Consider the following 14772-nt stretch of genomic DNA (forward strand, 5'->3'; position numbering starts at 1 on the left):
CTGAAGGAATATCTGTGTCACTAGAATCAGAGAGAGGATATCTTCGACTGTTGTCCTCAAAACCCGCCAGAATTTGTCTGTAGAGTTTCCTTTGCCTATGAAAAGAGCGCTCGATCTCAGGGTCGAATGGGATGTAACCTGATCTGGAACACCTGGGCATAAACAAAGAACTAAAGACAAATATGAGAATTGCCTCAAAGAACTAACGTTCTCTGAGGCAAAAAAGGGATAATCTAGACTACAAAAATATAATCAAAAAACAAAAATAAAATCGTTTCCCCGGCAACGGCGCCAAATTTTGACAGGAAAAAACGCTCGGACCAATGCCTTGTCGCGCCCGATCGTGCTAGAGGTTTCCCGATCGTGCCCTTGCTTCACTTTGAGGCTCGGACTTTGATTGGGCTTGATTTCTCGGCCCAATTCGGATTTCCTCTTCGGGTCTTGAATACTCGGTCCAAATCCTCGGGATCCCAATTACCGAGCCCTTAATCATCGACTCTCACCGCTCCTGGGCTTCAAAAGTGGTCGTGTCCTTCTAGCTTCCGTAGTTGATCCATAAAGCCCGGGAAAATGCTCCAAGAGTGCACTTTCCTGTAAAATACAACTAAAACTACGAAAACACTAGAAAACACAAATTAGAATAAAAGTGGCCCGAAAGAGCCAAAAACACTACTAATAACGACCAAGAGACGGGGGTAAAACATTATATAAAATGGACATATTATCCTTACTCCATGCTGTCAAATCATTCGCCACCTGCAGCAATTTGTTAGGCATACTTAAGTGACCCGAATCCTCCCAAGCCTTCCTGATGACATCCTCAACTCCATCCGCAAGCATCCAGCAAGTTTCAAATCGAAATCTCTTCTTCTTCCTATGAACATGAAGCCAAACTCATCCTTCCAATACACCACCTAATTTTATAATGGAGAAAGCCATAATCAGAACATATTATTTATTTTAATGCCCACATTAATTATCTTTAATCAAAATATAAAATAGCAAAAATCCTACAAAATCAGAAAAGCATAAGCAAATAAAGTAGCAGATCAAAATCCTCGGATATTGTTTGAAGCCACATGTACCCACACTGGAATTAACCTAAAAAATTAGTGTTGAGACTTGAGAGTAATAAATCATCTTAAAATACTTCTTATTACTACCATTTCCCTTAAAGAAACTCAAGACTAATCACATTTGCTCTTTGTCCTATTCCAGACAGTCACATCACCATGAAGATCACAATGTCAAAGCAATAGAAGATAAAAGCACTCAGTAGTACATTACAAGTATCCTTTAAGCTCTTTAATGATTAAAATCATTTGAAAATCCAGCAGATTATTCATGGAAATGAAGATTATTTCAATCAGCAAAAAGGCCTTTCTACATACTACACACAAAGACCAAGTCTGACCTTCTTGACAACATTCAGTACGCAAGGCCGGAGTTCTTCGGTTCGATAGGCTCCAACACCAAGATTGAGCTTCTTTTCATTCATATTCGCTTTAAAAGTTTCTGAAACACCTAAAATAGGGACTGCAGAAGCCATTGGTATACCATCAAAACGATAAACATTGACAATGGCAACCATGCTAACCCGACTGAAAGACTGCAATAGGAGGACCAAACACATAAAAACAATAAGCATACACTGAAGATTAAAACATTGTTTTAGGTAAAGCTCAACCAATAAAACCTTCCAATCCACCCATCTTCTTCCCCTAACCTAAAATGATTAGATTTATTGTTTATGGTAAAGTTCAGAATCATCCATGAACTTTGGCCATTGCTAACCAGTATCATTACACTCAAAGAAACAATTTCAGCATGAAATTAAGATAACGTGGTCCAATATGCATCATGATTCCCCCCCCCCCCTCTCTCTCTCTCTCTCTCTCTCTCTCCTCCTAAGAATTAAGTAAAGGATTCCCAGTGATTCAAATCCTAATTGTTGTGATAATGAGTCAACACTAACATGCTAAAGCTATATACAGATTACTGACCTCTATTCACACCTGATCAAATTTTTAACACAATGGAAGCCAGAGAAGTATCAAATGAACAAAGTAAACATCCCTTAGCTCATAAATCAGAGAGTAGAAGTCTTTCCACTTTCCTGTACTTATTTAAATTACCCCACTTCATCCTGAATAAAGAACCCTTCTCGTTGTTATTCTCACTACTTATAGTACCTCAATCGATATACAATAACGATTCGATAACTTCACATTCATTCTATTCATATTGAATTGCTCAACGCTTCCCCCAATAATCCCCATGCCTACCACAATTTATGTTGCTCGTCAAGATATTACTGATTAACTAATCTTTATATATACTACTTGCATCACAGTTAAAGAGGAAACATACAAAGTGCATAGATGAGTGATTATCAGAAGAATATTCGATTTCAACTGATCAAATAGAAGCCAAACCTGAAAATATACAAAATAAATCATTTTCACTTATTTGAATAATCTAAAGACCACGTATAATGGTAGAAGATATAGGAGTCTGCAGTATCACACTATCACATGCTCATATTCTTAAGCCTTAATAGTCACTTAGATGAGAACTCTCTAATATCAATTGACCACCAGAGATAAAACAGACAATCAAAACCTACATTTAGAACAATGCACCTAAGGTTCCAATGTAGCTAAATATAAAAAACTAACATCTCATTCAAATCAAGATATCAATCAAGTAAATGTTTCAGCAAAGGCAAAAGAGGATTCGTCCAGCTTGAGTATATTATTAACTAATTACCAAGATAGAGAAGTCATGCCTTGACATAGCTCACCAAGGGGAGAATGGCTAACATTGCTCTTGACAAAGGTCAGTTCTTCCTGTGTGCATCCAAAGACTGATGCTAGGTGATCCTCACTCTCAGACCAAATTCAATAATATCAACTTTGATATTATTCTAGTGTTCATGCTAGGTGATCCTCACAGCATATATTTGTTGGGTGGTCCAGTCTTGCTGAATTTGAGGTCAGTGACGGCAGCATTTTAAGGTTAGCACACGCATTTATAACTCTATGCTAGGTTAGTTTGATAATACTTTCAAATTTCAAATTTTGAAGCAACACAACTATATAAGTTTCCTCAACAGTGTACAAGAATTTGTTTTCTGTAGATTGTATGGTTTAGGGTGTACGTCTGAACTATGAAGTATGAGCAGTGCTGTCTATTTATCAAATGAAAATCAAATCCTATGAATAATTCCAATTAATTAAACTAAATAAAAAAACAATCAATTTAATTGCAAAAAATACAGAAAATCTCACCCATATCCATGCTCATAATAAGGTAAATTAAAGAGAAGGGTTTCAACACCATCGAAAACCCAAGCATCCTTTTCTTCGCCAGAAACATTAGCGGACTTTGCGGATTCCAACTCATCTTCGGAGACAACTTCCAAATTTGAAAAGTAACGGTCACTGGTTAAAAAAAACAACAATAGATTAGAGAATCATCTAAAAAAACACAACAAAAATCTAAAGAGAAAGAACCTAGACAATCGAGTTTCGGGTTATAATGAGAGAAATATACACACACGCTGAATTTTACTATGCAACCCATCAATACATACTGACCCAAGTAGATATGAGGTGGTGGGCGATTGCAAAAGGCCCCGGAATAAACATGGACGCAAGCTCTCCGCTTTCAGTGTTGAAGTCCGAGGAGAGGTTCTGACTCTGCGTGACCCTCTTGCAAATCTGCTCTACCTTGGCAGCAGCTGTTTTTTGTGCCTTCTCATATTCAGCAAATGTATGAGCTTTCTTGATATCTTCTCTGCTATGCCACTGGGCATCTAAACAACCGCATACATACATTAGAGACGTAAAATAGATTAGATATAAGCTGATATTTGGCTAGTCGCAATCCATTAATCAGGTATAGAACAGTTAATTGTAAGTTCTTACCTAAATAATACTTCCTCTATTTCTCAATACATGAATCGTTATGACTTTCATGATTACCAACGAATAACTTTGACTCTTAATACCTAATTTATTTAAAAAAAGATATATATAAAGTTAATATATTAAAATTATACTGAGATTAACCAAAAAGTTATAATAGTTTTATTTATTTTTACTTATTAGTAATAAAATGAGGTCCTATAAGTAGTCTAAAAAATCATCAAGTAATAAAGGAAGTATTGAGATCCTACTTTAAGTTTCATGTCCAAATGAGGAAGGCAAAAGAAAGATAATATAATAATAGGAGAAAATGTGGCAAACCATACCTTCCAATTCATCCTTATCCACAGTTATTTCAAGAGATCTCGCATAAGCAAAGAAGCCTACCATCAACTGGCAGGGCATGCTGCTTGGCCCAACTGGAAAAGGTCAAAAGTTAAAGTTTGTTAAGCTAAGACAAGAAACTGATTGCAGAAATTTATCTGCTATGATCATTAATTCATTACAGACTTACAGTATGACAACAACAACCAAAAAAAAAGTTAAATAGGAGATGACTTTTACTCAAACATCAGAGCTCCAAATGAACTTACCAGGCCATAGCTGAGAACTATGATATACAACTTCTCCTATCTCAATCCTAGTTTCCTCCGATGTTTCTCTTCTCACTGCTTCTTCCAAACTCTCTCCGGGCTAAGACAAATGTATCACAAATGAGGTATGGAGTCATCATATTTCTGCAGAGTACTAACCTCTAAAAAAATAGCTAAACAACTCCACATTCTAGGTACGAATCTCGGCTGTCTGCTTAAAAGTGCACGGTCATTTTCCTTGTCGATCACGAGCATAATGACTACCTGGTAACAGGACACACAACAGGAAGAATTTAATTCCATTTGTTCAAACAGTGCTTCTGCATTGCATAATGAATGAGAGACTGGCATCAACATACTGGATCAACACGAGGATATATCCTCCTTTTGCACAATTCATTTGAGCACTGCACTCTTTTACCAACTTCCCTGGGAGTTGTTTTACTTCCACAATGCCCGCAAAATCGCGATGTTCAATGCCATTCAAGCAATGCTCTAGCCTAACAAACACCAGATGCAGAAAATACAAGACCATAGTTAGACGGAATTTGAACAAGAGAACAAACTAAGAAGCTAAAGAATCAAGACAACTGATTAGAACTAAAGCGTTGAATTCGTCAGTACTGGATAATTGATTTTGAGCTTATGCACTGAATAAAATGAGGAACAATATCAAATACGTAGTATAAAAGCTAAAGAATTAGAATCGCCAACAGTCACACAAAGTAACTGGACAACTATTTTGGCAAAGCAAAGCTGTAGAACTGCCACTACAATAGAAACTCAAGCACAGTTGAAAGGAACAAACTTGGTCATTGAATGTTTAGATAACAGATTCAATCCCAAGTTTCCAACCCCATAATAAAACAGAGTTGAGAAAGATAACCTTGCATATCTATTTACTTTAAGTCTACATAATTACAACTTCTTGTTTAAATATGAAAGTTAAAGAACTGAATAGCTTCCCGTTTTTTAAAATAAAAAATAAATAAATAAATAAATAAAAAAAATAAATGAATAGCTTATTACATCTTCCCATATAATACTCATGAAATTAATACTTCCCAAATGAGATGTCATTAAATAGAAACCAAGATACATATCTAACTTTAAGATTCAAAATCAACAATACAAATGCTTCATACATGTTTCTCTGTCATTTTTGTGTCCCATTCACCACAATCATGTTAACCAAACCCACCTATGGTACCCGCATAAACAAATTTTACATTTTTAAGCCCCTCTTCTTTAACAATCATTAACATTCCTGGCACAAATCAAACTTATTTCTTCCATCTCCGTTTATAAGAAGATGCTCAAGCTCAACTACGTCTGCCATTCTACCACCAAATAAACAAGAAACCCTAATTAAAACAAAAAATTCAAGAATCAAATCAACAAACCTTCTCAAATTCCCGAGTCTTCTGAAAATCAACAACAGAAGGTCCCGCCATAGAAATCGGCTTCGTCACTCCAAGTTGCTTCTTACAAATATAACTAAATTTAAAATGTCTAGATACAAGTTAGGAATACCATGTACACCCTTCAAGCTCAATGGATTTTGGGTAAGGAGATGATTTAAGAGTAAAAACGTTTCATCAGACATCCAGATTCCAACAAAAAGCCCAAGTAAAAGATAATTTGGTTCAGACTTCAAAACAAAGAGTGTGAAAACCATAATTCTATGCTAGGTTAGTTTGATAATACTTTCAGATTTCAAATTCTGAAGCAGCACAACTATATAAGTTTCCCCAACAGTGTACAAGAATTTGTTTTCTGTAGATTGTATAGTTTAGGGTGTACGTCTGAACTATGAAGTATGAGCAGTGTTGTCTATTTATCAAATGAAAATCAAATCCTATGAATAATTCCAATTAATTAAACTAAAATAAAACAAACGATCAATTTAATTGCAAAAAATACAGAAAATCTCACCCATATCCATGCTCATAATAAGGTAAATTAAATAGAAGGGTTTCAACACCATCGAAAACCCAAGCATCCTTTTCTTCGCTGGAAACATTAGTGGACTTCGCAGATTCCAAATCATCTCCGGCGACAACTTCCGAATTCGAAAAGTAACGGTCACTGGTTAAAAAAAACAACAATAAATTAGAGAATCATCTAAAAAACACAACAAAAATCTAAAGAGAAAGAACCTAGACAATCGAGTTTTGGGTTATAATGAGAGAAATATACACACACGCTTAATTTTACTATGCAACCCATCAATACATACTCCCACATGTATAATACCAAGCATTTGATTTCACATGACCAGTAGCTATTTATACAAATACACATGGCCTGAAACTTCAACCCATAAGCTGTACACTTGAAATTAAACAGGAGAAATGTAGTAGCAGACAATAAATTGAAATATATGAGAGGTCTGCAATATCAAAATTCATGGTTTTATCATCCATTGCTGTACAAACATGTAGACCACACGATGCTATCAGCATCACATTGGAAAGAAGAGTCAACAATCTAGTTCTGCTTGTTGGCTAGTTCAAGGCATTCGTTTCAAATTTAAAGTTCGTTATAATCATAAATAAAAATAGTTATCTTCATATTTGGTAAAAAATCAAATTTAATTATGAACAATCAGTTTTCATCAGTAATAATCAACAAAACTCATAAACACAAGAGGAAGGATTGCAAAGTAAAGTGAACACAACCTCAGAAACATTCTAGTTCGATTCAAAATCCATAGAAACTTGGGTTTTCGGGCTAAGAATACACTGTGAGCCTTGCTTGAGCTATCACAAGCCTCGATCTGCAGCAAAAAAGAAAAAAGCAGCACAATGACACACCACACAAACCCACAGAAATCAAATTATATCAATCTAAATGCTACCTGATAAATTATTCTGATCTGAAATCAAACAAATGAGGGAAGGCTACCTGAAGACCAGCTGTAGGAACAGCAAGAAATGTGGGTCTTGCGAATTAGCGACCCACCGAAAACTGAAGGACAACCCGATCCCGATCAATAATTGTCTCTAATATTAGATTAGCACCATTAATTAATCTGAAGAAAATAACAAAAATTAGAAATACTGGATGAAGAATGAACAAGAAACAACTAAAATCAACATGAATTATTTAAAAATTAAGGATTTAAACAAATAAAAAAGCAATTACCTTCCCTAAATCAGCATTCCACCTGGGTTCATCCTCGGTGGGGCTTGCAAGTAAAATCGACTTAGAAAAAACATTATACCTCAGAGAAGTGAAAACTCAAAGTAGGCTTCAATGGAGAACTCAAAGTGCGTTTCAATGGAGAACTCAGAGTGCGCTTCAATGATGGTGGAGAGAGAGAGAAATTTGAGGATGCTTAGGAGAAGAGTGAGGATGAGAGGAGCAAAAGCAGGAGAGAGAAATAGGGAACCCGAAAAGACCAAAATAGCCCTGTCAATCAAGGAAGGGTACTAAGGGCAGGGGAGGGCAGAAATGTCAATTTTTTGTTCATAAGGAACAGTAAAATTGCTACAGCCTTGGTGCTTGGGGCTTTTAGAAGGGTTATAGATAAATGTTATGTTTGGGTAAAAAACAAGCATTTTAAACTTCCGTCGGAAGTTATTAAATTCAACCTAAATTACAATTATACAACTAATCTAAAAACACAAAGTAATCAACTTGTACACTTATACTTTAAAATAAAAATTATAAACAACGGAAAAAAATACGTTATTACAAATGAGCAAGTGAAAAAAAAAACAACGATGATGTATTCGATATGAGCATCCAAAATTCATCTCTTGAAAGGGCTAATATTTATCACTACTAACATCATTAACATTTTAAATAAAAAATACAAACAATTTAGGGCTTGTTTGGCATCGGTTTTGATTTTTAGTTTCCTATTTTTTTTGAAAACCAAAAACCAAAAACAGGAAACAAGAAAAAGGTGTTTCCACTTTTCTGTTGTCAATTTTCAAAATTATTATAATTTTAATAAGTTTATATAATTTTTGATTAATTATGAGATTCATATCATATACTTTTAGAAAACAAAAAACCAAAAAACAGAAAACCACAGCAATGTCAAACGAACCCTTAGTTTTTTTTAATAGGAAAATTAAAAAACGGGTAAACGTATATATTGGGCGGTGTACCCAAGATATAAAGTATTACTAAATAATTTTATAATGAACCCTTTTGAGTTTTTAAAGAGAGTCCCATTAAGAACAATTGCATAACGAGGGGTAAGAGTGTAATTGCACGTAATTTAGTACTTGATTTTAGTGTAGTACTATCGAGTGATCAATAGTATCACTGGGTGATCAAATAGTACCATTGAATATTTCAATGGTACTATATATGCATTCATGGTACTACATATGCATTTAGTGGTACTAACTATGTGCATATATAGTATTACTAAATAACTAATGGTATTATATAAACTTTTAGTGGTACAATTAGAAGTGGTCCTACACATCTTTCTATTTCTTCCTTTCTTTCTTTTTCATATGACTTTTAATATTTTAGTATTTGTTATGCATTTGAAAATTCATAACCAACACTACATTAGTACTTCCTCTTAGAGCTGACAATCTTGACCCGGCCCGAATGACCCGATCCGTGACCTGAAATTGACCCGAAAACATCAAACTGAAATCGACCCAAACATGAAGCTGACCCGACCTGTACCCGACCCGAAGTGGAGTTAACCCGAACTTGACCCGATACCCGAATTGACCCGAACCGAAGTGACCCGATATCTGAATTGACCCGAAGAAACCTGAAATCTGAAAAGACCCGAACTATATCTGAAATGACCTGACTTGAAAATTAAACAGATACTCAATATAACCTAGTTAGCTAATTTAGGGCTTAATTACTTTATCATGATAAACACTTATCGGAAGTTTTTATTGTTATTATTACTATTACTCTTCTTTTTTTTTGGAAAATTTGCAAATTGCTGCCATTTAAAGTTCGTATTTTGCAAATTGCAGGCATTTAAATTTTTTTTTGCAAATTGCAGCCCAAAAGTTCGTATAAATTGTAAATTGTAACCCGATTCAATTTTTTCATCGATTTACATGTTGAAAAATCTTCGGTTAAGGTTTTAGGGGTCATTTTATCTCTTAAGGACCCGAAATTGAGCTCGGAATTAGCAAAAAAATAACGTAAGTGTCTCATATTTACAGTTTCCCACAAATTGATACACTTTTGTTACGCAAAACGAGATACTTGCATTATTTTTTTGCTAATTCTGAGCTCAATTCGGACCCTTAAGAACTAAAATGGCCCTAAAACCTTAATTGAAAATTTTTCAACTTGTAAACCGATGAAAAAGTTGAATCGGGCTGCAATTTACAATTTATATGAACTTTTGGGCTGAAATTTGCAAAAAAAAATTTAAATGGCTGCAATTTGCAAAATACGAACTTTAAATGGCTGCAATTTGCAAAAAAAAAAAAAAAAAAAATTAGTGTTACATTTAAATTCTTTTCCATTTTTTACGTACGCTGTAATCCATGCACGTTATTGGTGTAATACCCCGTATTTTTTTAAAGTATTTAAGTATTAATAAAATGTATCGTTAAAGGCTCAATGTATTTTAATTAAATATTATAAAGGGTTAATGTATTTTAAATATAAGGTTTTATAAAAGTAAAATATATTTTGGGTCAAACGTTTATTAATTATTGGAGAATGTAAATTATTCCTACATACTTTTATTGGAATAACTCATTCCAAAACCCATAACTTAAGCCCTATCCCATAACTTAAGCCCACATTTTTATAAGCCCGAATTTAACCCTACACTCTCTACTCTATAAATGCCCCATGAATCCCCAAAAATTTCCCACACAAAAAGGTTAGTCTTATTTTCTTTCTCCTTTGTTTTATTAATTTGTGTAATTTTAATTATTGATTTATGGGTTTTGATTTTACTGTTTGAAATTAATTTAATTAGTATCAAATTGTATTTTTATGATTAAACTTTATAATTTCAGATTTTATAAATGTCATAATTTTCAGATTTTGTAAATTTTATAACCTAGGGTTTTAATTATTGAAAATTATGATTTTAAGGTTTTTATGAACAATTGATTTAGGACTTTTATAGTTTTGATATTTTGAAATTTTGGTGATTATAACTACTGATTAGTTTAACTTAATTCCAGATTATTTTGAACACGTAAATTCGTATTTTAATATTTAGATTTCCGTTCGTTAATTTTAATCCCGTTTTAATCCCGACCAGGTTCTGAACTCATCCGATTTTGATAAAAAAAATTTAGTGTTTTTCATGTGGAAACAACGTTTTAAGATATAATCACCACCTTGGTAGTGTGTACCACCCTCTCGTGGCCAAATTCAGCCTCTAAATATGATTTTCGGATAGTTTTTTATTTTTAACGAAGTTTTTTTTTTATGCTTTAAATTTTATCCTTGAGTTTAAAAGGGTAAGAGGTAATTTAATGTTTCTATGGATAATTTAAGTACAAAGATATGTATTTTGATGAAGTTTTAAAGGGTTTTTGATTAGTTTGAAATGGTGGAATTTTATTTAAAGTAGTATAATTGTGATTTTAACAAAAGGGTGTGATTACCCATTAAAAAGGAGTTTAATTAGGGGGTTTTAAATAATTTTTAGATTATTATAAGTTATTTAAAGTGAGTTTAAGTTGCTGGAAATTGTGTATACAAGGGTAATTAATATAGTATTATTGTCCCTTTAAGTAAGAGACTTGATTCGGGAATTGTTGTAGTGTAATCGGCTACTTTAAGGGCTTATTTGAGGTACGTTCGCGTACTTAGCATACTTTGGTTTTGTAGTATTATGCTAGGTTTGATTTAAATTAATTACAAGTAGTATCATGCTAAGGTTTATGTTTGGAATTGTGGATTATTGATGTTGGTGATTGAATTATGAAGCATGATTTATTTGTGATGGTTTATGGAATGGAAAATTATCTTTTGGCGTGTTTGTATGAACCACACTTTTATTTATGGCATGTTGAAATGCATATTTAATTAAACTACATGTTTAATTTGACTTGGAATATTGAAAAGGAATTTTATTATGGTTCATATAATTTTTATTGATGCTATAAGCATGGGAAAGGAGCTATATAAGTGTATATGTACACGAAGAATAAATTATATTTTGGTGCCTTAGTGCACTTAAGGTGTTTTTAACACCGAGGGATAGTATTTGTGGCGCTTTATGCGTTTAAGTTGTCTTTGACACTGAGGTAGATTTTAAAAAGGGTTCAATATTAAATATTATGTGGTCACTAATTATACAAGAATTAAATTAGTATGTTTGATTGAATAATTATTGTTGATTGAATTATTATGTTTTGAGAGTCATCACCAAATCTAATAATATGTAAATAACGTAAAGTGAAAGATATTACGCACCAAAACTCTTGGAACGTATATACCTTGAGTATGAACATATGGGGGGAGTTATGTGACTTTATATTTGATCATAACTTCTAATGGAGTACAGGACGCTGTACATTCCTTTTTATTATTATTATGCGCTGGAATTCCGCCACCTATGTGTGGTTTTGTGCTGGCACGGTTAGCTCCCGTGTCAGTTAACCTCAATTTATTTGGGGGAGGTAGAGTTGGAAACTCGTTCGATGCATGATCAACGCTAAATAAATTATTTAGTGTCTAGTTGAAGAGTCATGTTGAATGTTGTGTGTGTTTGTTAGCAGGTGCATTAAGGTAAGTGTGTGTTGATAGGTGAAAGCATGTTAGTGTGTTAAATTACGCTTATATACTCAACTTAGCTGATTGTGTGTGTGTTTGTGTGTTTTGGCCATGTCTTTATCTTGGCCCTATGATGACCTATTTTTAATGGAGAGTAGTGGAAACAAATAGAGATAAGTTTTTCAGGTATTGAAGCATATCATGACAGGGCATGAGTGAAGAGCGAATCATGCTAGTTTTCATTAGTTACGATGTGTTTTATGCTTTAATTATATGAGATTATTTATATGTGGAATTAACATCAAGTTTTGGGTTTCGGTTTGGTTTTAATAAGGGCCTTTAATGGTTTCAAGTTGTAGGTTGATTTTTATTTGACTTTGTTTGCTTTTGGTTTTAACTTTACTTTTGTTTGGTTGACTTTTGAGTTGACTTGTTTTGAACAGTTTTTGATTTTAGTCTTCCGCTATGTATCTTTGATAATTGCCTTAGCCGTTTTCACGGTGGCGATAATATCTTAGATATTCCTAAATCATATTTTAAAGAATAATATAGGTATTTAAAGGAAAGGAATTTCTAGGGTGTTACAATTGGACCTGCACTTATCAGAACTTAATAGACCTTACTGGACATATAGACTTAATTGAACTTATTAAAACTTTTTGAATCTTGTTATTAGACCTATTTCTCCGGTTGGATTAAAAAAAAGGAAAATTGAAATTTCCTTGATTAGAACTTATTAGATCTTGTTTTGACTTATTGGAACTTATTGACTTTATTAGATCTTATAAGCTTATAGTAACTTATATGTACTAATATGAACTTATTTAAAGTCATTAGCTTAGACCTTAAACTTATTTTTATAAGGTGAAGTTGTTAAGAGAACAAGCTCGAACTAATTTGAATTTCTGACTAATTAATCAATGATAGTGATTATATATATGAAACAATAATATTATAATAACTCTCAGCAATAATAACAGTGATGTTACAGAGTAACACATAAATTTATATTTTTTTTATTAAAAACAATAGTAATTATAACAATAACAATAATAAATTTAACTATTTGAGCTTGATGCCCTAACTCAAAGTTTCGACCCAAATATGACCAGACCATAACTTGACTCGACAACTGTATCCGAAGATTGACCGAACATTTGGACCAGAAGATTGACCCGATCCGAAATAACCCAACCCGAAGTGTTGACCTAATACCCAACCCGACCCGAATAATCATTGACCTGAACCTGACTCGAAATCTGAATTGTCCCGACTTAACTTGAAATTCGAATTGATCCGACCCGACCTGAAACCGATTGACACAAAACCGACCCGACCCGAACAACCTGTTTGCCAGGTCTACTTCCACTTGAGTTTGTGCTCTCTTTTATCAATAGCTTGTACTTGGCTCAATACAAGAATCCAACTTAACTAGCTCTGGATTTGAATCCGAAAGCCGGAGTCTTAGCTCACCTATTCAATCGGGCCTAAATTTTTTTTTTTTTCTTTTTTTTGGGAAGGGATCGGGCCTAAATCTAGATATACTATGAAATGCCAAACAACAGCACTGAATAAATCATTATCTCAATTTTGATTAAAGTTAGTTGAATGGAATCTGAATGAGTTAGCCCTACTATAATGCTAGTCATTTATCTCAAAATCAGTAAATGAATGCATTAAACCCACATGCATGCATCGGCGTGCCTTTTGGTGGAGGAAAAATGGAAAGCACAAGGAATACTAATGTTGGATAGTCAGACATTGGACCTACTCTTTTTCTTTGTGACGCTTCCATGTGTAATTCAACACGTGTGAAACTTCCCCATATTTTTGCCTTTTTCTTCAAGTATATATTGGGACGATGTCATTTTTAGCAAACTACAACTAGGATGGCGTAGGACTTTGTTTCCAGCCCAAATGACACACAATAGCTCTGACTCAACAATCGATGGATAGATGTGATATCATATGCATTTTAACAACTTTGAAAACGGTGAATCGATAATTTCAACTAGTAGGGTAGTACAAAGTGAAATAAATAAATAAAACAATCTTATTTATTATCTCCGTTAAATGGTATGTGCTATTTTGAGATATTATTTGTGAGATACAAAATATTTCATAGTTAAACATAACATCTGATGAAGGTAGTATAATAATTCATTAATAATAATTTTTACAACGGGTGTGACTTGTGATCGAGTACAACTGCAGGCGCGTGCAACATCTTGGTACGGGCACAGACCCGAATCCAAATATTGAAATGGTAGTGAAATTGGGGAGCTACAAAGCACGCACAATAGCAGGAGCTGTGCGCGGCAACAAAGGCTTGCGCTGGCATAGGGGTCATGCTATATATGCAATACACATGATAATATGTAGTTTGTTGTTGCAGGGTATTACATTATATGACTTAGTTTAAGGAAGCCATCGTATATCACCTTGATTAAAATAAAAAAATTTAAAAAAAAAAAAAGATGGCAAAATTGTTTATGAATCAATAAAAGTATTCATTTAGATATTTAGTATGACATTTTTGTACTTATGTCAATAATTACGAG

The 14772-nt window shown here is 33.6% G+C and overlaps 1 protein-coding gene and 1 pseudogene across 1 annotated transcript; both read right to left on the bottom strand.

Annotated features, from left to right (window-relative positions):
- Positions 1–203: 203 nt before the first annotated feature.
- On the bottom strand, positions 204–10016 carry LOC110710832 (annotated as a pseudogene).
- Positions 780–2279, bottom strand: LOC110710831 (aspartate aminotransferase P2, mitochondrial-like). Its single transcript, XM_021889174.1, has 3 exons — positions 2193–2279; positions 1415–1609; positions 780–914 (listed from the first exon to the last, which is right to left on the bottom strand). The coding sequence occupies exons 1-3, from the start codon at positions 2277–2279 to the stop codon at positions 780–782; spliced, it is 417 nt and encodes a 138-aa protein (XP_021744866.1).
- Positions 10017–14772: the final 4756 nt, after the last annotated feature.

Source organism: Chenopodium quinoa, unplaced genomic scaffold (assembly GCF_001683475.1).
Source record: "Chenopodium quinoa cultivar QQ74 unplaced genomic scaffold, ASM168347v1, whole genome shotgun sequence".
Lineage (NCBI taxonomy): Eukaryota > Viridiplantae > Streptophyta > Magnoliopsida > Caryophyllales > Amaranthaceae > Chenopodium > Chenopodium quinoa.

What these genes read in the sequence shown, in the direction of transcription:
- LOC110710831 (XM_021889174.1), bottom strand. Translation starts at nt 2,279, where the DNA reads ATGGGGATTATTGGGGGAAGCGTTGAGCAATTCAATATGAATAGAATG. An exon ending in GTTATTGTATATCGATTGAG is followed by an intron (nt 1,610 to 2,192) that starts GTACTATAAGTA and finishes CTCCTATTGCAG; the next exon opens with TCTTTCAGTCGGGTTAGCAT. An exon ending in TACTGAATGTTGTCAAGAAG is followed by an intron (nt 915 to 1,414) that starts GTCAGACTTGGT and finishes TTATAAAATTAG; the next exon opens with GTGGTGTATTGGAAGGATGA.